The sequence below is a fragment of the Eptesicus fuscus genome, chromosome 4 (assembly GCF_027574615.1).
Source record: "Eptesicus fuscus isolate TK198812 chromosome 4, DD_ASM_mEF_20220401, whole genome shotgun sequence".
Lineage (NCBI taxonomy): Eukaryota > Metazoa > Chordata > Mammalia > Chiroptera > Vespertilionidae > Eptesicus > Eptesicus fuscus.
The window spans coordinates 100365826-100392479 of NC_072476.1; the positions used below are offsets into that span (position 1 = coordinate 100365826).

A 26654-nucleotide genomic window follows, 5' to 3' on the forward strand; every position below is an offset into this window, starting at 1 on the left:
TTAACAAGCCAGAAGGGTGGAGGTCACCCTCTGGCTCTGTGACTCACAGGTTCCACAGCATCTGATGCCTTTTGACTCATTTCAGCCACGTGGCCCTCCACTATCATTGACAGTGCCAGGGGCGGCGCTAACGCTAGCAGGCAGGTGCCCACAGCACCTTAGTTGCTCTAAACTGTGGGGGAAAGGGCCCTCTGGTCTCAGGTTTGTTGTCCAGTCCAATGTTCTGTGGCACCTGCCAGTCAGATTTAGCCAGAGTCCTAGTGAAACCAACTGCAATTTGTTTCGAGCCATTTCTTTAAAGACGTGAAAGAGCATATCTGTCCCAATTTTCAGCATGATGCCCTTTTCACTGACATATTCTAAACACTTCGAACAGGCAGAGAGAGGAAAAATTGAAAATCCACAAAGCAAACAGCCCATTATACAGATCTGTTCTGCATATTATGTTGAGCTCAGAAAAACCAACACGTGGCCAACTCATTCTGACTACAGGCGTGAGCTTTCAACAACCCGTAAAATCACTCCTGGCTCCCCACTGACTTTCCCAGAGTAGCGGAATATAGTACCTCTTCTCACACAGATGACCTCATTCAATGAAATCAAGGTGGACCCGATGCTTCTAAAAATGTGTAGATATTAACATTTTTCTTAAAAACCAGGCCAATTAACCAAAGGGAGCTTCCCTTTTCTAGAGAGAAAGAGAGAAAAACAGATAGAACACAGCCTTCCTTGCAAAACAAAACCCAAACTTGTACCATATTGAAATCTAGTTTGATCCTAGTTCAACTTAGAATAGGATTTATAGAATAGGATTCCCTCAAGTCCTCAGAGAAAGCCCTTTTAAAGGGTGGACTCACCATGCAGACCCCAAGAACATCTTTCCCCCAATGATGCTTACCTTGCCTAAGAGAAAGACACAGTTGACCCAAGGAATAAGTTCATGTGAAACGTGAAATATCTTCAGTGGGGTGATTAAATAACAGTGTAGAGAGTTTAGCACTTGAGAGAGTTGGCTCTGAGAACACTCAAGTTCAAGTCCCCAACCTGCCACTTAAAATCTGAGTGACCCTGGGAAGGGGAGTCAACTTCACTGAGTCCCTGTTTCTACATCTGGAAAATAAGAGATAATATCAATCTCACAATTGTGAAAATTATAAGAGGTAATGTGTTGTATAAAAAAGTGCCTGATACAATAATCAAGTTTCTGGGCAGAAAAGTTCCAAATAATTTATGCAGGCGCTCCACTCTCAAGGAGGTGGAGCACAGCAATGCACCCCTTAACTTGTGGGTTCCCTCCAGAGAGTAGAATATGGAAAGGCGGGAGGGGAGAGAACTTCTCAATAGAGAAACCTGGCAGACACAACCTCAGCCAGGTGACCAAGGCCAACATCAACCTGTTGTTGACAAATCACATTGATAGCAGGTACTCACAAAGCGTCTGCTTGACCCAACTTTAGTCAGGTTCCTGAACCTTCTAGGCCCACCAGTGCACTTCCTTGTAACATCTAGTTTTAACAACAACAACAAAAAAAGCCCCACCCTGATCTCTCACCAAGCTCCTCCTTCCTCACCATCCCCAGGTGATGACTGACCACCCTGGCCTGTCTTAAGCAACAATCCTGTTAGGTTGGTTTAGCTAGAATCTCCCTTACCCCTGATGTTTTCTCCAAATTTTCCATCTACTGATTTTCCCCTTGCTCCTTATAGTGGGGGCTATAAGACCTACATTTCCTTGTTGTATTTGGAGTGGAACCCAATCCCTCAAGCATATCAAACTCACGGCTGGTGGGCTGCATGCCTCTACCCCATTGCAAAACCCCAATGTGGTGGTCCCTATACCTATCAAGCTGACCCTGACGAGGGTCTGCCTTACCATCTGTAACAAGTGTCATTGAATATCTTTTTTCTTTAACAGCACTCTTTTTTTAAAAAAATATATTTTATTGATTTTTTTTACAGAGAGGAAGGGAGAGGGATAAAGAGTTAGAAACATCGATGAGAGAGAAACATCGATCAGCTGCCTCCTGCACACTCCCTACTGGGTATGTGCCCGCAACCAAGGTACATGCCCTTGACTGGAATCGAACCTGGGACCCTTGAGTCCGCAGGCCGACACTCTATCCACTGAGCCAAACCGGTTAGGGCAACAGTACTCTTGATATGATGTAATGAGAATGGCACTTTCCTCTGTGGTACTCCTCCCCAAAACCCATAACTGCAGTGTAATCATGAGGAAAACATCAGACAAATCCCAATTGAGGAACATTATACAAACTACCTAACAAGTACTCCCCAAACTGTCAAAGTCATAAAGTCTGAGAAACTTCATAGCCAAGAGGAGCCTAACGGACATGACAATTAAATGTAACATGGAGTCCTACATGGGATCCTGGAACAACAACAAAGGATATTAGGAAAACACTGAGGATCTTGGAATAAAGAATAAACTTGTGTGAATAATAAAAACACATCAAGATTTATTAATTCAGTAGAGGCCCGGTGCATGAAATTCATGCACAGAGGGGATTGGGCCTAAACTTGCAGTTGGACATCCCTCTCACAATCCGGGACCGCTGGCTCCTAACTGCTCACCTACCTGCCTGCCCGATCGCCCCTAACCACCTCTGCCTGCCAGCCTGATCACCCCTAACTGCCCCCACTCCCAGCCTGGTTGCCCCCAACTGCCCCCTCCTGCTGGCCTGGTCACCCCAACTGCCCCCCCACCGGCCTATTGCCCCTTACTGCCCCCCCCCGATGACTTGATAGCCCCCAACTACCCCCCCTCTACTGGGCTGGTCACCCCCAACTGCCCCCCCGATGGCCTGGTCACCCCCAACAGCCCCCCCCCCCCACCGGCCTGTCACCCCCAACTGCCCCCCCTGCCGGCCTGGTTGCCCCACACAGCCTGCTGTTCAGTTGTCCGTCTGGTTGTTTCGGTCGTGACAGCCCCTGGCTTTTTATATATTAGGATTGTGTCAAATGTATCATACTAATTCCAGATCCTAAGAACAGAGGAAACCCAGTACAGGGTAAACAGGAACTCTCTGTATAATCTTTGCAGTTTTTCTGTAAGTCTAAACTATTGTAAAATCAAAGTTTATTTTATAAAAGGGAGATCTAGCACAGGGCCATTTGACAAGACACAAGGTAGGGATGATGACTCTGGCTGGCTGCCATGTGTGGCTCCCTCCACACCATCCCCATCCCTTACTGATGATGAGGGGAGCTCACTGAGAGGCTGTGATGGGCATGCAATGGACAGAAGACAGTGGCGAGGTCCCTGGGAGAGCAGGAGGATGGAGAGAAATGGTTGACTGACAACACTCCTTTAGAAGTGAATGGACAGGCCTCGGTGATTGTTTGGCTGAGCCATATAACAGAAAGGGAAGTCAAAGATGACCCCTGGTACCACCACAGTCTCGGTTCCTGGTACCACCTTGGATGACCAATGGCATCTTTGCTGAGAGTGTATGGGGTAGAAATCCATGGTGGCCAGCCTCGACTGGATTTTCAACCAGGCCCAACAACACTGCTGTGTTTACTGTGGACTCTCAATCCCCACATGGGAAATTTAAAACTTTCCCACTCTTAAGTCCCCTGCCGCACAGCAAACCCCTTCCCAGGAGATGATGCACCTCTTACTTCACAGAGGGAACAGAAACCACAAGAAGGAAACTCCCTCAACTTTCCCCAATAGCCCCACCAACGTCCCACATCCATAGCAGTCTCTTTTTCCCTCCTATTGAAAAGGGAGGGTGATGCTTCCCCTAAAGATGCCAATCTCTCCTTCTCTCCAGTACTTGTGCTACCAATTACCTCCTCTTTTTCTTCAACCTCTGCTTCCTTGCAAATCCATCAGATTGCATTCATGGCCCAAATGCTTCACCTTGCTCTTTTCCACGTGACTTCCAAATTCTTCTGTCAAGAACTGGGACATTTGTGGTGTGATACAAGCAGAACCTTGAAATGCACTTATTCGTCTGAACTCCCTGTCATGCTTGTGCCTCAACTATCTCCTAAGAACACGTCAAGGCTAACTTGATGGTCCTGAGAACAGAACGAGAAATGCATGGAGCAAAGCTGAGGTACCTAAGCACACCCTAGAACAGGATCCAGCTCACCACAGACACACAACCAAAAGCTGTCGAGATCCCCAGGTCCCCAGCCCATACACAGATGCATGAACAATAAACATATTTTAAAGTTTGAGGTTTGTTTGTTGTGCAACAATATGCTGATATGTATGCTCAGTGTTCCCCCAAAAACGTATTCACACTTTAACAACTGATAGCTCAATTTGGAAAATTAAATCTATATCTATATCTACATCTATGTCTTAGTCCATTCAGGCTGCTATAACAAACTACCACAGACTGGGTGGCTTAAACAACAAACATTTCTCACAGTTCTAGAGGCTGGGAAGTCCATGCCTGCAGATTCAGTGAGGGCTTGCTTCCTCGTTCATAAGTGGCCATCTTCTTGCTGTGTCTTCAATAGCAAAAGGGGTGGGGGAACTCTCTGGAGCCTCTCACAAGGGCACTAATTCTATTCATGAGGGCTCCACCCTCTTGACATAATCACTTTGAAAAAGCCCTACCTCCTAATACCATCACTTGGGGATTCGGATATAACACATGAATTTGGGAGGGGGGGCATAAGTATCTGGTCTGTTGCAGTGACAGACAATGATCCTGTGGACCTGTCTTTGCATTCCACCCACCATCAACCATTTGTCTCCTTTCCACTCTAAGTCCCAGAATCATCTACTCTCACTCTTGCTACTGACCCTCCCCTAATTGTCCTGAAACTGCCTTCCAATGGCCCCCAGTGACTGTCTTGCAGCAAAATCCAATGGTTACTAGTCAATCCTCATCTTACTTGACACCTCTATATTTAGCACTATGTCTTCTATCCTTTTTAACCTCTTTTTCCACAGATATCCTGAAAGTTGACCCTTCCAATTTTCCACCTGCCTCTCTAGCCACTCCTTGTCAGTTTTCTTTATGAGCTCTTCTGAAATGCTGCTGTTCCTCGCATGTGTGACCAAGCTAGCTTCTCATCCTATACACCCTCTCTTGGTGATCCTGTCCACTCTCATGGATCCAATCATCACCGTAAAAGTTCCAGATTGCTTATCTCTAGCTCAGTCTCCCTTCCTGAGTCTCTTACCTAAACATCTGTGTGCTGGATATTTCATCTTGGGCATCCCACAAAGAAACTCAACACTTGTTTCTTCCAAACCTGCTCCTCTCTCCCACATTCCTTATTCAGTGATGAACACCAACAATCACCTAGGTGCCCAAGCCAGAAATCTGGACGTTGTCTTCAGCCCTCTACCTACCCTTTCCCCATCCAAGCTATCATGGAGTTTTGCCAATCTCACCTCTTAAATATCTTCCAAACCTGTCCTGGTTCTCCATCCCCTCTTCTACCCCTCAACCAGGCCACCACATCCCAAATAAGGTACAATCCCTCTCCTAACTATTCTCCCTGGTCCCATTCTGCCCCTCCACCCATTCTCCACACTACCAGCATGGTAATTTAAAGAAGAAACTCTGTTAACCAGCACTACTACCACTTAAAACCCTGAGTGGTTTCTACTCTTTAGATGAATTCTCAGCACTTTAACGAGCTATCGCCTTTTGATCTGGCTCTGCCCTCTGAAGGGTAGCAGAATATGCCACCCCAAAATGTGCCAGTTTAGCATAAGGATAATTTAGAGCTGAAGGCAACTGAGAAAGAGTAGACATAAGAAAGGTGCACTGCCTTCCCTCATTTGTCTAAAAGTAGGGCATAAATTATTTTTATTTAATTTTTTATACCTCCACAGTTTTGTTGAGATATAATTAACATACAGCACTGTATAAGTTTAGTGTACAGCATAATGATTTGAGTTACATATATTGTGAAATGATTACCACAGTAAGTTTAGTTAACATCCATTATCTCATATAGGTACAGAAAGAAGAGGGGGAAAAGTTTGTTTTTAGAGACTATCAGCCTGGGGGTGGCACCAGAGGAATCTACATAACAAATTTACTATCTAGCCTTTATCTACCATTAGTTTCCCCTCCCATAATTTGCTGCCCTTGGAAGCCTAATAGTGCTTTCCTTTGTCCTGAAATTTCTCCACTAATTTATTGTTCTTTGGTGAAGGTGCCCTATAAGCTGGAGATCTAAGCCACCTCCTTGAGTCACTCATTTTTCCTCAAGGTGTCCCATGTAAACGTGTTTATAGAAGTCTGATTTTTCTCTTGTTAAATCTGCCTTTTATTATAGGGTTCTCAGTCAGGAACTCAGAAGGATAGAGGAAAAATTATTTTTTTCTCCTCTAAATCTCGTCTTCACCCTCAACTCTTGCACCAACACCCTTGTAGACTTTGCAATCACTCAACTCTCCTTTTAATTCACCTGTGTGCCATTCTTTCTCCAATCTGGTGGCCTTTGCACATGCTAGTCTCTCTGCCTGGAACTTCCTTCTTCCCCTTTTACCCAGCTACCTGATGAGCTATCCCTTCTGATGCAAGTTCTTCCCTGGTCTCCCGAGGGTGTTTAGGCAACTGAGCCATGATGTCATGTAATCCACATTCCCATGGGGCCACCATAGTCCTCAAGAGTCTGCTCATTAGTCCAAAACTTCCAATTCACTGCTATTTCAACAAATATTTACTAAATAAAAAGGCCAAAGGATTCCTACTTCTCCCTTGGAAAAAGTACACTTATCATAAAGGTTGTTAACTTTCAAGCCATAATCTACATTATCTGAGACTAAATGGCCATCACAATGATCAATTGCTGATTAGTCAAACATTTTTTGAGTAGCAATTATGGGCTAAGAATCTTGTTTACCCCTATATTCACAGAAATAAAATAGACAATAAACCCATACTGCTCTGAAAATGGAAAGATGTTACAGAATTTGATTGTCTAAACTCTTGATTGGTTTGACACCAGGTACTCAAAATGTAGTTTTTCCAAACCAGGCCAGCAGAGGGAAGTGTTGACTTTGGAAATATCACATCCCACAGGCGCTACAGGGAGAATGCACTGGCCCCATCCTGAAGAGGAAGATGCAGGCGGGGAGCACGGGAGGCCGCTTGGACAGGCCTTCCTCCTGGTCTGTGGGGAGAGCAGGTGTCTGACTGAGGAGCAGGGTGAGCTTGGCTCTGGCTCAGGCTCACTCCTGCCTGGCCAGCGGGCAGGGATCAGCACTGCAATGAATATAAAAAAAGGCTCCCAATACTGTAATTTATAGGAAAGGGCAAGGAAATGCTAGGAAACTGCAGAGATTTACCAAGTTCTAATTTTTTAAGTGAAAGAGTAGAAACCAAGAGAAAGGAAAACATCTCAAAAAACATCACAATAAAGTCAGACAGAAATTATGATCGTGGGTAGTGATAACAAATATGACAAATAGAATGAAGAAGCATTTACTCCTGGCTTCTGGCCATGTCATAATTCTCCCCTGAAGTGAAACCCTCCCCAAATCCAGTTCAGAGCCAGGCCTGGTCCAGGCAGTCGGCGCTCACCCCGGTCACCCCTGGGAGCCTTGCTGCCACGCTGTCCCCAACAGCAGGAGGGAATACTGCCAGGCTGGCTGGGTGTCGGGACATTTCCTTCCGAAATTTTAAAGTAAGTTCAAGAAATAGCAAGTTTCAAGGATGCACCAAAGATTCCTTATACCCAACCGACTGTATTATCACCAGTTCAAAAAGAGCCCTCGGCTTGCTCACTGCACCTTACTCCTGCCATTTGCTAAGGAGGAACGAGAAACACATAACTCCATCCCTGGGGCTTACTATTCATTTCTTTGCTTATCTGATTTTGTATTGTACTTTTGTGAGGGGAGGTATGGTAGGAATGGAAACTACTGGCTAAATGAGATTTAGGGATTATTTGAGTATTTATTGTCATACATTCTCCTCTCCATTGCAAGGCCTAATAGAGACCTGGCTGTATTTTTATTGTGCATTACGTAGCCACGGAGGTTAGACTGTAGAGAACACCCGGCAGGCAGATCACAGCATTTGCATCCTAATTTATTCTCACAGACGCTGAGTGAGTCCTGTAGAAAGCCAGGTCTGCCAACTCTCAGACATCCAACACAGTTGCTGTAGCAAATAATATTAGCATGTGGTTGTTTAAAGTTTTCCTTAACCACACAGATTCTGCTGGGGCCGGAGTTGGCTAGACCAAGTCAATTGAGGTCATTCCACCTCCCCTGCCAGCCAGTTGTTTTGGCATGGGCCATGTGACCCGGCCAGCAGATGTAAATGAAACTGCTGGAGGCTTCTGGAAATGTTTTTCCATCTTAGAGAATGAAACACGACAGGGATTTGCTCCTCCCTCGTGAGGCCTCTGTGTGTGGCAACAGGAAGCCATGCCAGGCCTTCTTGAGATCATGAGGGAAAGGTCAAGAGCATTTCTGAGAAGCTGGCCCCAGATCCTGACATCACAGAACCACCCAATGAAACAACCCTCCAGCTATCGCCTTCAGACGTGTCATGTTGCAAGAGAAGGCAATTTCCTCATTGTGGAAGCCATTTCATTGGGTACTCCGCAAATTGCACCCAAAATGTCACAACAGAGTCTAGGCTCCGATGAAAATCAGGCAAACACAATGCAAACAATAATCGGCAAACACTGGAAAGTGATCCTGTCCACAGTTGGCAAGAACACCTTCGGGAACGCGCTGGGAAATATGAATTGGTACAGTTTTTTCTAAAGGCCAGTTGGCAGCAGCCACATAAACGTACATGCCACCAGCCAGTGTGGCTCAGTTGATCGAGTGCTGTCCCATGCACCAGGAGGTCACCGGTTGATTCCTGGTCAGGGCACATGTAGGCTCAATCCCCAGTAGGGGGTGTGCAGGAGGCAGCCCATCAATGTTTCTCCCTCATCTGTTTCTATCTCTCTCACTCTCCCTTCCACTCTCTCTGAAATAAAAAAAGATATATATTTAAAAAGAAACATTTTTAAAAATGTACATGCCCTATGATAAGCTCTAAGAAGCTATCCATGCAATTCTCTTTCCTCCTCTGCCCTGCTTTGCAGGGAAGATAATCTCCAAAATCTGCCCTGTTCCTCAGCCCTAAAGTCTCCAGTGTGGCTCAGCACGAGGACCTGGATGGAGGAAACAGAGTGGGGTACTTACCCCAGCCTCCCCACCCGCCTCCCACCCAGGGGCCTGCTCAGGTTACAGTGCATGAAAGGCAGCCAAGCCCTCGACTCTCTCCAGGTCCTGTCCATTAATTCTGCCCCGCCCCCACTAACAGTCCCCTGGTGAGCTCCTCAGTTTACCCTCTGAGCATGCCTGCTACTCCACCTGATCCCAGCCAGGACCCTGCCAGATACATCCTCCTCAGAAATGCACCCCCCCAGACACAAATGCCTTCCCTTCCCCCGCATGAACTAGACTTGGGGAGGAAGAGTAGGTGTGCTTCTGTTCATTGTGGTAGACCCAGCACTTAGCGCAGCGGTGTACATGAAGTAATTGCTAAATAAGTGTTTGTTTTATAGCAGGATCTTGTACGGAATGGATGAGACACTGTTTACTGAACTGTCTCACAGATATTGGACACGGGGGACACAGCCAGGAACATACAATCACACAGGAATGTGCCTGTAAGAACAAGGTAATCTTGTGCGTGTCGGCAGAAAAGATATAGATCTAGTGAGTGAAAAAAGTTAAAACCACCATCTCAACTGTGTTAGCCTCTTCATTTAAATAAAAGTGGACACACGCCCTGTGTTGGAAAAGGAGAAATCTGAAAGGGCAGGTAGCTAGAACTTGGTCCATTTGGGAGATGGAGCATTTGGGAGAATGAAAGGGGTCTTTTTTGTTTAATAATGGTTTTTTATTGTAAGCACCTATTACTAGACATCTTCTGAAATACAGCCAAGCCCTGGGTCCCCAGACCTGCCCTGTCCAGGAATCAAACCGGAAATCCTCAAATAAGTACAACTGGTTATGGAACTGGATGAAAATGGGGCATCGCCTGATGCTGACAGCGAAAGCCTAAACAGACTCTGGTACAGCAGCACAGAACGAACGCCAACAGCAGCCCCTTGGTTGCTTTCCTTTCTTCTCTCTTTGATTAGCGATGGCTCTGTGTCCCTCTGACATCTCACGCAGGTCTGTGACCCCCGGCCCCCAGCTTTAATGTCCTCTGAGAGGCTGCCCCAGCCACCGTTTGAAATGAGAACCTCTAAAGAGGGGTCCCCAGAGCAGCAGCTTCAGTGTCACCTGTGAACTCACTGGAACGTCCCACACTCCCCACCCACCATCCATCGGAGAACTCTTACTTCGCTGCCTCAGCCCTTCAAAGGCCCGAGCACAGGGGAGCCCATCCTTGTGCCATACCCCCCTGCAGTCAGCAGCATCCGTGGTCCAGAGGCTGAAAGCCGTGCAAGACCCCACCTGTCCTCCATCGCCCCCGTCACAGCCACTGAGACCCGAGCTTTCTGCCTCTGAAACCACCTCTGGGCCCACCAGGGTCATCAAGCCCTGTCACCACACACCCAGACTCATGCCACTCACATGCATTCCCTCACATTGTCTCTACATGTCTCAGCTGTCCCAGACATAGCAGTCCCACAGCCACACTAACCTGCCATTCCTAAGACGCACCGGGCCCCCTCTGGGCCCTGTGGCTTTGGGATGCATTGGCTGGACCAGCTTGCCTCTGACTTCACCCCCCAGCTCAAGCGCCCTCCTTCACAACCCCTGTCCTGAACCAGCAGGCTAGATGGGGTGTTCTCACTGCACGGCATCCAGGGCACCCCCGTCAGAGCTCCATCAGATGGCCATTAACTGGAGAATTACCCAAGAGCAGAAATGCCCTCGACTCCCAAAGCCTGGGCACCAACCCAGCTCCTGGCCAGTGGGAGGTACTGAATGATGAGCGCCTGGTCACTGCCCGGTCACCATATCCATTTGCACTTTCCCAGCTCAGGACGTTGTGCAGCGCGGCTTTCAAAGCCTGGCGGCCCTACCTCTGTGGTGGTAAAGCTTCACACAACCCCCCCCCCCCCCCGCCCCGAAACCTGGTGAAGCAACCGTGTGCTAGTACAGCCTGACCCCTCGGCATGAGCACAGGCTGCTTCCTGCCATGGCGGCTGGGGGGGGGGGGGGGGGGGGCAGGGAAGGACATTGCAGACGCTGGCTTCTCCAGCCTCTGGGCGCTCCCTGCTCAGTCACCCAGGCTGGCTCAGACGCCAGCTGCTGGTGCAAGACGGGACAGGCAGGTAGGCCTCTCTCTGGGGGCAGCGGCAGATGTTTACCATACTTTCCATAACCAACATGCGGTGTGGTCTGGGGCATTTTCTCCAGCTTCTGGGCCCTGACTGGGTCGGATTCCCAACAACTCCCTCCAGCCCGAGGCGCCCACACCTGGTCCTTCCAGCTCAGCCGGAAGCGCTTCTTTGCAACTGAGAACCTGCGTGATGCAATGGCTGTCATCCTGGAAGAACCGCATTCTGAAAGTGGTCAGTTACGAAACTGGTCAAGACCACGGTTACAAACCAAGTGCGGCCCTGAAGCGACCTGCAATAGCTGTCATGTTTGTCTCAAAAGGCCTGCATGCAGTTCTGGGAGAGGAGAGCCACGGAGTGCCCGGCGCTGTGGGCACGCGGGCGCCTCTGGAGAGGACGCCTGGGCAGAAGGACACTCACTGGGACGCACACTCACCTGGTGTCTCACAAACAGCCCTGCCTCGTTACACTGACACACGCCAGCAAGTAGCTCCCGGCTCTACATCTCCAGGCCGAGTGCAAGGCGGCCTTGGGATCATGTCTACTCCCATACCATCACTAGCACAGGGCATGTCTCTTCCGCTAGTGAGTCCCCCCAAATCTTTCTGATCCCGAGTCTCCGACGGGGGTGGGGTTCGATGCTCTAGGTGAAGTGACCACCAGGTTGGGCTTGCGGTGCAGCTTCAGCCTCCAAAGCTTTTGGGGCATCTCAGGGTTCGCTCTGCCCAGTGCTGAGTTCTGCACTGCTGGGTAAACTGCACGGTCCCAAGTGCACAGAAGGTGTGCACCACACCCATCGCCCTTTCTTGTACCTCTGAGCAGTAGGACAGGATCCCTGCTCAGGTTCCCTCCTGACATTCATGTCTGAAGCTGAGGGCATGCCCAGGGCCCCCCACACCCCGGCAGCTGCTCTCAGGCCTAGACTCTGAGGGGAAGGAGAAGCTGGGTCTTACCTGCCTGCGCAGCTGTGATTAGGGCCGTGTTCCCCTCGCTGTCCTGCCAGTTGACGTCAACATGAGGGCACTCTGCCAAGACCACCACAGCATCCACAAAGCCGTGGTAGCAGGCGACAATGAGGCCGGTCTGGAAATAGAGAGGGAAGCGGGTCAGAGGCGCTGAGCCCAAGGGGCTGAGCCAGCAGCAGGGGAACAAGGAAGACCCCATCAGGTCATCCTCAAATGTTCATTGAGCATGGACTACGAGTGAGGCACCCTGCCTGGGAAACGCCAGAGAACCCAGAATCTGCCTTCATGGGGGAGGGAGAGGACTCACAACGACATAAACTGTAGACCTAACATGTAAGGGATAGCGTGTTAGAATGTACACTGGGCCACGGGAGGTGGTTGAGTGCAGGGGGCATAGCTCCGTCTTAAACAGGGTGCTGGGGTGGACCCACCGAGGAGACACTGGGCGGGTAAGACGGAGGTGAGGGAACAAGCCAAGGGACATGAGGGAAAGGTCCAGGCAGAGGACACGCCCAGCCCTCCCAGGGACCAGCCAGGAGGCCCTGGAGCAGAGCGAGCAACAGACCGTGGAAGGTCAGGACGGAACGCTGGGGTTTGCGCCTGGGAGACAGGTGTTTCTGCGAAGGTACTTTGGAGATAAGATTAACGTTTAACTCAGAAGATGCTGAGTAAAGCAGGCTGTTCTCCGTGCTGTGGATGAGCCTCCTGCAATCAGCTGAAGCCCTGAAGAGAACAGCATGGGAAGGAATTCTGCCTCTGGACTTGAGCTGCTACTCTCCCTGGGTATCCGGCCTGCCGGCCCACCCTGCAGACTTTGCACTTGCTAAGCTGCCACCATCGCATGAACCGGTTCCTTAAAATAAATCTGTGCCTGTGTGTATCTATAGATATATATAGATATACAGAGTTAGAGATACACACACACACTCTATTGGTTGTTTCTCTGGAGACCCCTGATTCATACAGGGTAGGTATGGAAGGAATACTTTGGAAGAACTATTTTCATTTTTTATGCGCTCTGTTTCTGCACAGTTAGCATTCTTTAAAACAAAGCTTTACTTATAAGGAACGTGCATGATTTTAATTCACAATGAAGAGCAAGTAAGCAAACATGATGTTTACATTAATAGCATTCTCATTAGGACATACGGTTTTATAACAACCATGTAAATGACTGTGGAGCGGAGAGGAAGGACGGTGGGCAGAAGAAACGGAAGCTGACAAACAGCCAAGGGAAGAGACGGAGGCACCAAGAAGCACACACAAACCCATAGGCAGATGGTACAATACAGAGCAATTAGTCCTGATCATCCAGAAGGGAAAGGATATTACCATGTTCAGATGTGCGAAAAAATGCCATCATTTGTCATGTAATGTTTTTAAAGTTCGTAACCAAGAGAATAAACTTCAGTTACTTGAAAATCCATTTCTGTAAAACATCTTTCTCCATGATAATACCACTGACAGGGAGGGGAAACGTTTATGCGGCTTTAGGGATTCTAGTACTCCAAAGATAGACGCTGTGTTTCTGAAAGGCAGCCGTGCATTTCCATTAGCACGAGCACAATTTATTGGATATTATGTGTTAGGCATAGTTTCAATAATCTCACTTATGGCTAAGCGCCATGAGCAGAAAGTAAACCCCAGGCCTGGGATTTGATCTGCATTGATCATTCCAACATGGCCACATACACCTCCATGGTTTGGGCTCTCCCCAGTGCCAATCCCAGTCAGTTTTCTATGCCTCCAAGTCTTCGCATGGGCAGCAGCCTCTGCCTAGAATGCCCTTCCTCCCACCCCACAGCCTTCATCATATAGTCTGGGCCTCCTGCAGGTCTTGATTCAAGCCCCTTTTCACCCATTTTCTGGTGCCCTCATTGGACTGCCTTGCACAAACCACTGCTCCCTGGAAGGTGAGTACATCTTTTTAACTTTGTTCCCCCCCGCCCCCCATGCCTGACATGTACAAAACACTGACAAGCATGTGTTGGATGAATGAAACGCCCCTGAAACATTTCAGTACCCCCTACCTCGCACAGCACTCAACTTCCTCTAAACTGAGGAGCTGACGTATGGTGACACATGAGCTTTGAGCTTGTTTATCTGACTTCCATGGAAATTACCTAAGGTCCCAGGAAAACCTCAGAGAAGAGAGTTGCCTTTCATGTGGTTAAGTATCATTCTAGGCTGGTGCTGCCAGAGCTGAGGCTGAATAATGTTGATGTGAAAGCAAGAGCCAGATGCACAGCACACGAAAGTGGGCTCAAGAATTCCATCCCAAGGAATTCCCTTTAGGGACATCAAAAGTATGTCAAGCGATCTAAATAAAGATCTGTAATTGCAAAAGCCTGAGAATAACCCAAATATACATCAAGAGATGACTGGCAATCGTTTCCACATAGTCATTCAGAGATAGCAAACCACCCTGCTTACTAACAAGTCACCTGAAGACAGTGATCATCAGTAATAAGATCATCAATAATAATGGCATGTTCCCCTCATCACTGACTCACCTAACCTATCCGAAGTGAAGATTGGAATTTCCACGGATATTTTCACAAAGCTCAACAGAGAGCTTTAAAGAGAATAGCTAGAAGAACAAAATACAGAAAAAACAAATGGAACAGAACCCCCTCCCCGTGAGGAAGAGCTGGTGCAGGGTGTGCCACACAGCAAGGGCGCGGAGTGTGTCTCCACAGCACAGATTCGGGTCCTCCAGCCCCAGTCAAGCCCTCAAACGACACAGCCCTCAGACTTGGCAACCTATGAGAGACCCTGGTCAGAACTGCCCATCCACGCTGCTCCTGAATTTCTGAGCCAGAAGCTGTGAGAGAAAATAAATGCAACATTACAAATAAATGCAAACAATGAGCCATAGGGATAGACTATTGACAACACCAATCACAATCTTCTGAAACCCAATCATATTAACAGACAATTTATGTTTCTGTCTTGACAACTGGATCCTCAGATTAAGGTTGTGTATATACTTATACAAAAAACAAAAACAAAAAACACCCAATTAAATAAAATGTACTAGTATTTCATTAAAAACCAGACATTGTGAATTACTGGTAATATGCTAGGTACAGTGCCACAAATAGGAAATAGCCCCTTTCGGCTTAAACCAGGACTCACGATATTCTCAGAAGGATGAGACCAAAGCTATTTTCCCCTTTTTTTTCAAAAATCTCCTCTTGAAATTGGAAAAAAAAATAGTTAAAGAACATTTTCTACTATATAATCTTATATGTGATCAAATATTATTTAAAAATAGATACATGAAGTTTAGTCATGAAAAAGGCTTAAATTATAATATAAAATGAAGCATATAGACACTTTAATAAACAAGATTGTAAAATTATCTCTCAACAATGCATTAAGGAAACTAGAAAGAAATGCACCATGATTTCAGCAGTGGTTGATTTTGAATGCTGATATCATAGGTGACTTCCTCTTCTCTGTACTTTTCTGTAGTAAAAAGTCCCACTTTTTTTCCTCTTGTGAGCACTTGCTTCTATTTAATAGTCAGAAATTTTAAGGAAGAAATTTCAGATAAAGCTTCCCAGTGTCTTGCTTGTTCAGCTGCATAAGCAGTAGGACTACACATTCGTAGTTTGGGAGAAAACAATACCAAAAAATATATATAATAAAGCTATGCTTATCCTTTCCTGGAAGGAGTTGAAAAGGGTATATATTTTCAATCAAGTATGCAATCAATAAAGAAAAAACAAATTGGACCTTTCAGGATCTATAAATTATACTCAGCTTTACTAATTTCTTGCAAAAACGCTCTGTAAAGTTTCAAGTAAGGCATCCAAGTTGCCCATTATATTGGCATCAAAGGTTGAAACCCTTGTTGGATGTTCAACCACTCTGCCAAGTGTCTCCTCTGCAGAGCTCCCACCCAGCTGGTCTGCTGCATGTTCCTCTCGTGTAAATCCAACTCTACAACTCTTTTTAGGGCAATTATTTGCACACATCTTGGGCCTGTAAGGCACAACTACTAGTTTGTGTCACGTAGTGTGGCAGAATTTAGTATAATTTATTCTCCATCCACAGTCCAATGCAGTGGATAGAGAATAAACATCCTATGTAATTATTCCCTCAAGCATTACTGTGTTCTGATTGGTTCAGTGGGGTCCAGGGGCCATTACCTGGGAATGTGTTAGGAATGCAGAACCCTGGGCCCCAGGCCAGACCTGGTGCGTCAGATCCTGCATTTTTGCCAGCCCCAGCTGGTCTACGGGACATAAAGTGTGAGATGTGCCAACCAGCAGGGTGGGCTGTCAGCTGGATAGTGACAATCAATGGCTGTCACTGTGGTTGGGAGCCTCAGTTACTCCTCCGGGATGCCAGAAACAGAGCTCAGCTTGCTTTTCTTGGTAGCTTTTGCTTTCACTAGTTTTTCTTTTCAGGACAAGGTGTGTCTTCTTTCTTGGCATGCCAGGTCTCTCATGAGGGTATCATACTCTTACCTAGGCCTGGCACAGGTGCCTACAGCACTCATTCAAATGACAACTAATTGGTCTAATTTGCCACCAGCTCCCTGATTCTTCACCATGAGTCATCCTTGGTCCCACTGGGGTGAACAGGGAGCATAGAGGAGTCACAGAGAGTAGGTGAGATCACAAGACTTAGTGGTTTGTATCTGCCCTACAGATTTTGGAATATTAGCCAGCAATATGTGACACAAAACAAATCCAAAGGAAAGCAGGTTCCCAGGGCTAGAGGGTCACCCTGCTTTTAGAACCCTCCCTTCACCAGCCCATGAGCATTCATCACCATCCAACTAGCACTGATGTCCACAGGTGCCCTTGAGCTAGTACTGATGGTTGACAGGTATCTGGGCTGGGTATTGAGAAGACAAAGACGAACTTTTAAACCAGACATCCCTTCCCCTTGGGAAATTCCCTGTGGGGAAAGAGACAGGGAAATAAACAGGGCAACCAGCCCTGCCCCAGGGGACCAGGAAAGATGAGGACTGGAAACTGGTCCAGTCTGGGGGAGGGGCTGGCACTGACCCAGCTGAGCCTCGTTAGCCAAACCTTAGTGGTGCCAGGGAAGATGGAGACAGTATTCCAAGAGTCAGACAAGCAGGTGCAAAGACTGGGAGCTGACAACTCGTGGGGAAGTAGATGCAGCCGGCTGCTCAGAGAGGAAGGGATGGGTCATGAAGTCATGAAGGGTTGGCATGGAGGAGCTAAGGAGTCTGGATTGTGTCTGAAGCTAGTAGAGAACCAGTGAGGGTCTTAAACTGGCTACATCATCATCAGATTCTCCTGCTAAAATCCTGCCTCTCAGATGTGAGTTCAGGTACAAGGGGAGAGCCTTGCCACTTTCTTCTCTCTATTTTCAAAATATTCGTTAAATATGAGTGCCCCCACATCCTCCCACTGGCCTCTTCTAACTGACTTGCCAACTCCTTTGTGGCCTAAAATGAAACTGAAACTGACATCTGTCTGACTCTCAGCTCTCAGGGCAAGGGCTTCAACAGAACCTTCTGGGCTTCGCAAGGTCTGTTCTCCAGGTGCTCATTACCGTCTTCTAACTTGATTTTTTTTTTTTCATGTAAAAATTTAAATTATAACCTTTTCCAAATGTGAAGGCTCTTGATATCATTAGTCATCATGGAAATGCAAATTAAACCCATACCACCACACACCCACCAGAATGGCTAAAATTAAAAAGACTGACAATAGCTAGCGATGGTGAGGGTGTGGAACGCGCATGTTCCCAGCAGATGGGAATGTGAAATGAAACAACCACATTGAGAAACTGGTGGTTCCCTTTACCAGTTTCCGATGAGGTTCAACACATGCCTCCCTATGACCCAGCAATTCCACTCACAGGTATATTTCTGAGAGAAAGAAAATTCTATATCCACATAAAGACAAGAACAAGAATGTTGAGGGCAGGTTTATTCATAACAGCCGAAAGTTACAAACAAACAAAGATTCATCGAGAGACTAGGTAAGAATATTCATTGAGAGACTCTGCTAAACTCAAACTTAGGAATACTACTCAGCAACCAAAAAGAACAGAATCCTGACACTTGCAACAATATCCACACATCTCAAGCACATTACACTGAATGAAATAAGCCAGATACAAAAAGGACATGCTGTTTAAGTCCATTTAATGAAATCCAAGGACAGGCAAAGTTAACCTATGGTGATTTTTTTTTTAAAGTGAAGAGGATTATTGGAAAGGGGTATGAGAGAACTTTCTAGGGCAGTGATGGCGAACCTATGACACGCATGTCAGCACTGACACGCGTAGCCATTTCTAATGACACACGGCCGCATGCCGAGGATAAAACATTTGCTGCTCCTGAGGATGAAATATTTGCGAAATAATGTTTTTTCCTCAAAGTGACACACTACCCGAGTTATGCTCAGTTTTTTGGCGAAGTTTGACACCCCAAGCTCAAAAGGTTGCCCATCACTGTTCTAGGGTAAATGAAACACCGTATGTCTTACCTGGGTGATATATATGTGTGTATATCCATTTGTCAAAATCCATTGGACTCCTAAGAGTTATGTATTTCACCAAATGTAAATTATACCTCAACGCAGTGCTGATAGAGTAAAAAACAACTTAGCCAAAGACATACAAATGATCAATGAGCACATGAAAAGATGCTCAGCATCATTCGTCAAGAGGGAAACCCAAAACTAAACCACAATGAGAAACCACTTCACACCTACTAGAATTTTTTTTTTTTTTTTAAATAGCAGGCACCCTGACCCGGTGACTCAGTTGGTTGGAGCGTTGGCCCGCACACCAAGGAGTTGTTGGTGGAAGTGGAGTTCTTTGGGTGACGCAAGGAAAAGAATTCCCTGAGGCTCCCTCTCGAGGATGGGGTTTTGTGGAAAGCTTTATTGATGATGTGAAATTAAGGGGGTTCCCTCCGAAGTCCCATTTCTGCCATCTCACCATGGAAGAAGTCCAACCTTGTCTTCAGCGGGGCCAGCATAAAGGCCACTGCCCAGAACTCCCCCTTCAGATCGAAGCACAGTCTAGCCCAGCATCTGGCTAGCTTAGCTGGTGCTCCCAGCTGCAGTCCATTGCACGTGGAAATGGGGTTCTTTGGCTGCAGACACAAAAGGGGTCCACACGGCCATGGGCCATGCGGCTGCTTAAGGCCACATGCCATGGAGAGGGAACAGGGGAACGCACGGTGAGTGCAGGTCACGGAGCAGAGATAGCAAGAGAGCATATAAGCAAATGAGAGAGAGGGAACTCTTTGGGGATTTTAACCAGGAGTTTCCTCAAACTGACCAATCAACTTTCCAAGATTTTGCACACTTCTGATGGGGTCCACCCCCTAGCCAATACATTGTCTCAGGCTACACTGACAGGCAAGCACCTCCCCTAAGTCACCCTGACTTCACTGCACATGTGCCCATCTTTCTCTTTGTTGGATCCCTTCCCCCAGTGATCTGCAGGGAATGAACTGGTGGTTCCCTGGGGAGCATGAAGCTGTAGCTTCCTGGTGAACCTGCCCAGATGACCATGCTCATAATGGGTGGCCTCCCCTTTGCGCTCTTCCTAATATTATAATATTAATAAACTAGTTAATTATGATGATAACAAAGGGGTTGCAGATTTGATTCCCAGTTGGGGCATGCATACCTGGGTTGCAAAAAAAGTCAATAAACATATCCTACGGTGAGGATGTTGTTTTTTAAGCAGAAATTAAAGTGTTGGCAAAGATGTGGAGAAATCGGAACCCTAGACCTTGCTGGTGAGAATGTAAAATGGTGCAACCACTATGGAAGACATTTTGGTGGTTCCTCAAAAAGCTAAACATAAAATTACCAAATGATGCAGCAATATACCACTAATAGGTATATACCCAAAGCAATTTAAAGCAGGGACTTGAACAGATATTTGCACGCCTATGTGTAGCAGCATTATTATTCCTAATAGCCAAAAGGTAGAATCAACCAAAGTATCCATCAACAGATGAATGGATAAACAAAATGGGGTATATGCATACAACTGAATATTATTTCTTTAAATTAAAGAATGAGATTCTGGCACATGCTACAACATGGATGAACCTTGAAGGCATTATGCTATGTGAGGAAGCCAGACACAAAAGGACAATAGTGTATGATTCCACTTATGAGAACTATCTAGAATAGGCAGATGCATAGAGACTGAAAGTAGGTTAAAGGTTACTGGCTCTAAGGGGAGGAGGGGATGGGAAGTTACTGCTTAACAGTTACAGGTTGTTAGGATGATGAAAAAGTTTTAGAACTAGACAGCAGGGATGTTTGAACCACATTGTGGGTGTAATGATGCCACTGAATTATATGCTGGTTACAATGGTTAAAATGGTAACTTTTGTCTATATATATTTTACCACCTTAAAAATTCATAATGAAATGTGCCCATAATCATTTAATTCTATACCTTAAGTGGACAGATTATATGACATTAGAATTATGCCTCAATGAAGCTGTTAAAAATGAAAAAAAAAAAAAAGCAACTTAGTGATTCACACATAACATGGTGGATCTCAAAACCATTACATCACATGAAAGAAGTCAGGCACAGAGCACGCATCGTGTGCCTCCACCGAAGTCCCAACGCTGGCCAAACTAAGCCGTGGGCGTAGAAATCTGAGCAGCGCTGCCTCTGATGGGCAGGGACTAGGTGGAAAGGAGTAGGAGGAAACTCACCGTGGGGATGAAAATGCTCTATATATATCTTGAGCAGGAGATGACTGCACAAGAGCATGAATTTCTCAAAAATCATCCAGCTGTTCTTTTAGAATGTGTGCACTTTACTATATGTAAATTATAGTGCAATGAATTACTATCACCATAAAATGTGGTTAAAAAGCAACAAGGCGTTGATAGTGATGTGAAGGGTATGGAAAGAGCAGGGCCAGAGGTGGGAAACTAATTAGAAGGCTCTGGTCAGATCAGTCACTGGGTAGAGATAACACCACTGAACAAGTGGTGCCCAGAAATAACTCAGCGAGGGCATGCAGGGTGAAGTCAGAAGAGGCAATTGGCTTCTGACATGGGCCCCTAGGAAAGTAGCAAAGTCACCCGCCAAAGAAAGAAACGCAGCAAGAAAATCCAGTCCTCTTGGTAAACGAACGAAGGCCCAGAAACCTAAACCAATTAAAAGAAGAATCACCGGTACACACTAGACGGATTCAACTTGAACCAGAGGCTCAAGCGGAAAGTACAGTTCATTTTAAAGGGTACTGGTGTGTATTTAAGTCGTTGGGCTGTTTTGTTTGCGTTTGTTTTTTTCTGGCTGGGAACAGTTTGCCTTGCTTCGGCCAAAGGCAATCTATCCCCCAGGCACACACAAGACAAGATCTCCTTGAACTCTTCCGTGAGTCAGTGAAAGCAATCAATTTCTTTTGACCGAGTAACAGAATTGGAGGGAGGGCCTCTCCTGCCCCCCAGCATGCTCCTCTGCCTCCCTCTTCAGTTCATCCTGTCACATCTGCCCATCCATCCATCAGGTCAGCAAAAAATGGACAATGGCCAGAGATTTCCAGAGGCATAATCACCCAGACGGTGGTGACTACAAGACAAGACAAAATGTCCAGCTGGGACGCAGGGATGAGCCCAGAAAGTTGGCATCGCAGGCAATGATGAACTTCTAAAGATTAGTTTCATCTCCAAAAGCTCATCAGGGCCTCCCCTCCGCACACCCTGCCCCCCAGAGCCCTCTTCTGAAAAAAAAAAAAGGATCCCTCCACTCAGGTGTCTCAGCCACAGCCCTCACTCCCTCACCTACTTACTCCCTGCTGTGGGTTGAATTGTGTCCCCCCAAAAAGATATGTCCAAGTCCTGATCCCCTGGTACTTGTGAATGTGACCTTATTTGGAAACAGTCTTTGCAGAAATATTAAGTTAAGCATCTTGAGATGAGGTCATCTTGGAGATTTGAGATACAGACGCACAGAAGGGGGAGGCCATATACTGATGGAGGCAGAGACTGATGCAGCCACAAACCAAGAACACCTGGGGCTGCCAGAGGCTGGAAGCGGAGGAAGGATCCTCCCCCAGGGTCTTCGGAGGGAGACAAGCCTGCTTTCACCTTGATTTTGAATTTCTGGCCTTTGGAACTGTGACAGGATAAATTCCTACTAGGAATTTAAGTCACCAAGTGTGTGCTAACTTGTTATTCAGCCTTGGGAACTAGCATATCCACACCCCAGCACCACTCTCGCCCCATGTCCTCCAGGCATCTCCGCCACCTGCCCTTCTCCTTCCTCTCCTGCTCAGGATGTCACCTTTGGGTCTGGCCCTCACTCACCTGCAATAGCATCACATCACCTGCCTCTTGTCCTGACTCCCCTCCATCCTCCATACTCACGTGTCCTTTCTGATTAAAAATGTCCCTTCCTGCAACTTCCCAGTTACCCTTGGGAAGAAAGCCCACGGTTGCCCCCTGCCCCGGTCCCAGCCTCAGTGGGCATCATGTCATTGACACCTGTGGTGTCAGTAGCAAGTACTGTTTGATGCATGTGCAAAAATAAGATCCAACCGCACCGTGTACTAAAATACTCAAAACGCCTGCTAATTTGCTTACCTTTTATTCCTCCAGCCACCCATCACCTCAATGTTTAATAAATGGAAAAATATATCTGATTAGGGAAGTGGACAGAATGAATAATCCACAAACAGAGCCCTGTGCTATAAATGCTGTTCCTTCAAAATAACTAAATGCAAATGCAAAAGAAAAAAAACATCTGAACAACTAATGCCATCAAAGAGCATCCACATTTGTAACAGGGAGAACCCATCATAAACACTAGTTCTCTAAAACACTAGTTCTGATCAGGGCTCGTCGGCATGTAGTTCACTCACCTACTCCAAGCCCCTCATGTCCAATTAAAGAGATTTTTACATTCACAAGGATTATTTGCCCACAGGAAGACGCACATGGCACATACTACACACGTAGTCACAGACTCATGAATAGCTACTGCTCTGTGCTGTCTCTGATTCATTCTGGTTTCAGGTATGTTATGTAGAGGCAACGTGCCTCTTGGTCTTTCCAAAATCAGCAGTTTGTATGTTGATCAAAAGCTCCAAACATCCAGTTGCAAAACTGCGTGGTTGTTGTTTTAATAAGACTTTATTTTTCAGAGCAGCGTTAGGTTCACAGAAAAAAAGCAAATGGAGCAGAAAGTACAGAGATGTCCCTGCCTGCAAAGTTTTAATATGTGAAGTGATGTCTAGAGCAAAGTAAGGCCTGTGCCATATTCAAATTTCAACAGTAGAGCTATAAAAGCTAAGGCCAGTCCTTTTTGCCTTTTTTAAGAGCATCATGGGCTAATAGCTAAAGCTTTACAAAAAAGGAAAGGAGTGACTATATGCGCTAATATTTTTAAATGTGCTATTGCAGCGAAAAAGGTAGTCCTAGCACACTAGTTGATTCTTCAACTAACATTAATTACCTTGTGATAGTGATATAAGTGTTACTTGTTTTTAACTGTTAGAATAATAAAAAACAAAAACAGATAAAGTCAAGCTCTACATGGCCATCATTACAGAACCCCAAGTTTTCTTTCTCTCCCTCTCTCTCCCCAACTTCTGCTGTGTGGCCTCAGGTATGAAGTGTACTTTCCAGAATCTGTGAGTAATAAACCTTGTTTTTCCAACATTCCCTGATAGTTGTTGCTGAGGTGCATCTTGTAATTATAGTAAGAACCATAGGGCCAGTCCAACCACAACATTGGCTCTAGCCAGGGCTCACCATAGGTAGTACAGGCCCAGGTGAGGGCCCCAGGCATTTCTAGTCTATAGCATCACTACTGATAAGCTGAGAACAACACAAAACAATAAGGCATTGAAACAACAAATGTGAAAAAGTAATGATACATACACAGGATTATTTAAATACCAACAGTAATGTTACATATTAGCATAAATACACAACCATGACTTTTTAAATAGATAAAATCAGATAAATTAAAGAAGAAAACCAAAGAATCAATAAATATATGTGAAATGTATATAACCTCACTAGGAAGCAAAGTAGTGAAAATTAAAATATTAATGAGATGCCATGTGTTTAACAAAAAGATTATATTTCTATAAAAGATTATAATCTACAATAATAAAAGCGTAATATGCTAATTAGACTAGATGGCCAGACGACATTTCAGATGACCTTCCAAGCCCCTTGCATGAATTTCGTGCACCGGGCCTCTAGTGTCTATTATAAAAAGATATTCACAAAAGATGGATTACTCAGTTACTGGTGTTGGACAAATGCCTTAGCCATATGGGAAAAAGTAAGGTTGGATCTTTACCTCGTGTCTTATGCCAATACAAATCATTAAATATACAGCCATAAAAACACTCGAAGAAAATTTAGATGATTATGTCTATAAACTTGGCTTTTAATAAGCATTGTGGAGCCCGATAGGAAAGCTAGAAACCATAAAAAAAAAGATAAGTCTGACTACACAAAAATCTATACCTTCTCAGCAAAACAATAGTATAAACAAAGTAAAAAGACAAATGATAGTAACTTTCACTTTCAGCTACAAAAAAACTAGCTTCAATCACATCTACTCTTCCACTGGGAGCAAGGAAGACAATGATTTTTTATTAATCTATTTGGAGGACAGTATTTCTGAGATAACCAGGATTTGCAGGCCCGAGATACTAGAGAGAAGGTAAAAGCCCTGAAATGAGCCTCTAGTCTCATCACTTTCCTCCTGGTGATATCTGCTGAAAGACTGAGAAGCCAAGTAGATAAAGATCAGAGGCATCTATCACCGTCTCAGTATTAAGGAGACAAACTGAAGTTTGTGGCCTGCCAAGGCCTATTAAAATACCACATTTCTGTAGGGAATCCAAAGGGCTAACTCCTACGAGTAAGGCAGAAACAGACCAGACTGTACAGAGACTACAGCCCACCTACGATTATCTGCCCCACTGTCTGCCAGAGGCCAATTAAGTCCTCTCTGGAAGAAGACAGCACCATCTAGAGCTGCCTTAACTTTTCATACACAATAGCTAGTATTGGCAAAGTGTAGAAGCAAGGCACTCCAATATCTTTCTAGTGAGCATTAGTATGTTCACTCTTCCTAGAGCATTATTTGCTATGTATCATGTCAGGCAGGATAAGCTAGTTTTTGCAGCAGTAACAAGCAACCCCCAATGGCTTATCATAAATGTCTACTTGCTCACATGACATGTCCACTGCAGGTGGGCTGCAGGTCTTTTCCATGCTGTTTTCCCTCTCAGACTCGGGTTGATGGAGGAACCTTTACCTGGAATATTGTGAGTCTCATCGCAGAGGGAAAAGAGGGTATGGAAAATCACAAGCTGGGGCTTAAGCATAGCCAACATTACACACGTCATTTCTCATACTGACTTTGACAGAGAAAGGGGCATGGCTAAGTGTCATGGTATGGAGAGAAAAACCTACTCCTGCTCCAGGGAGAAGCAGAATTATTTGTGAAAATAATAGGATGCACTGCATGGATCCAAACTCAATACTGAACACCTAATAATTAGGTCAATATGCAAAGATATATGTAAATTGATGTTACCCATAAACTAGAAATAACCTCAGTGCCTACCAATAAATCATAAGTTAAATAAAATAAAATATCCAGAAAATAGAGTATATTGAAATAATTAAAAATAATGTCCTCAATAAGTTGTGAAGGAAAAAGGCAATTACACGTACAAATTATATCAAATAACTCTGAAGTTATACTTAAAAAAATTAATTATCTCTAAGACAGGTGATTTTTATATTTGGGATTTTACCCTTCTATGTTAACTGAGTATATTACAGTAAGCATGCACGGCTTTTAATGTTTCAAAGACCAACAAAGCCATTTTAATATTTTCAATAATTAATGTACAGTGTGATGAGGATACAGCAAAACAGGCAATTTCATAGCCTGCTGATGGAGAGAGAAATTAGTACAATCCTCCTAGAAAGCAAGATGGCCTTTAAAAGGCTCATACTCTTAAATTCAACATTATACCTTCTAAGAATTAACCTAAATATTCCGATAAACCAGGGAACCCTTCATCAGGGCAGTATATTTATAGCAAAATTTCAGGAACAACCAAAATCTCCAGCAAATAATTAAATAAACAATGAAGTATGCAGAAATGGGTTTGGAAAATCAAGACTCTAAACACAGAAATGAGCTCAAAGTATGCGTATAAGTGAAAAATAAAAATAAAAAACAGAATCCAAACTCTATTGACAGGATCAATTTCAGAAATAGGTAAACAGAGTGACAGATCACATCAAATGTTAATCTCCAGTTACCAGCAGTGTAGGTGTATTGTTTTTATTTCCTTTTTTGAACTTGGTTCTTTTTTTTTAAATTAATTTTCCTAAATGTGTCCTTTTTTTTTTTTTTTTTTTCACAAGGCAGGGCCACATGGGGTCATTTTATTGCAGTTAAATACCT

The 26654-nt window shown here is 45.3% G+C and overlaps 1 protein-coding gene across 2 annotated transcripts in view; it reads right to left on the bottom strand.

The window, feature by feature from the left end:
• ANKRD33B (ankyrin repeat domain 33B) overlaps positions 1–26654 on the bottom strand; it is a 61622-nt gene that overhangs the window by 18129 nt on the left and 16839 nt on the right. For both annotated transcript variants that reach the window (XM_054715268.1, XM_008151660.3), the window contains exon 2: positions 12207–12336. In XM_054715268.1, coding sequence (XP_054571243.1) covers positions 12207–12336 — 130 coding nt within the window. The remainder of the gene's footprint in view (positions 1–12206; positions 12337–26654) is intronic.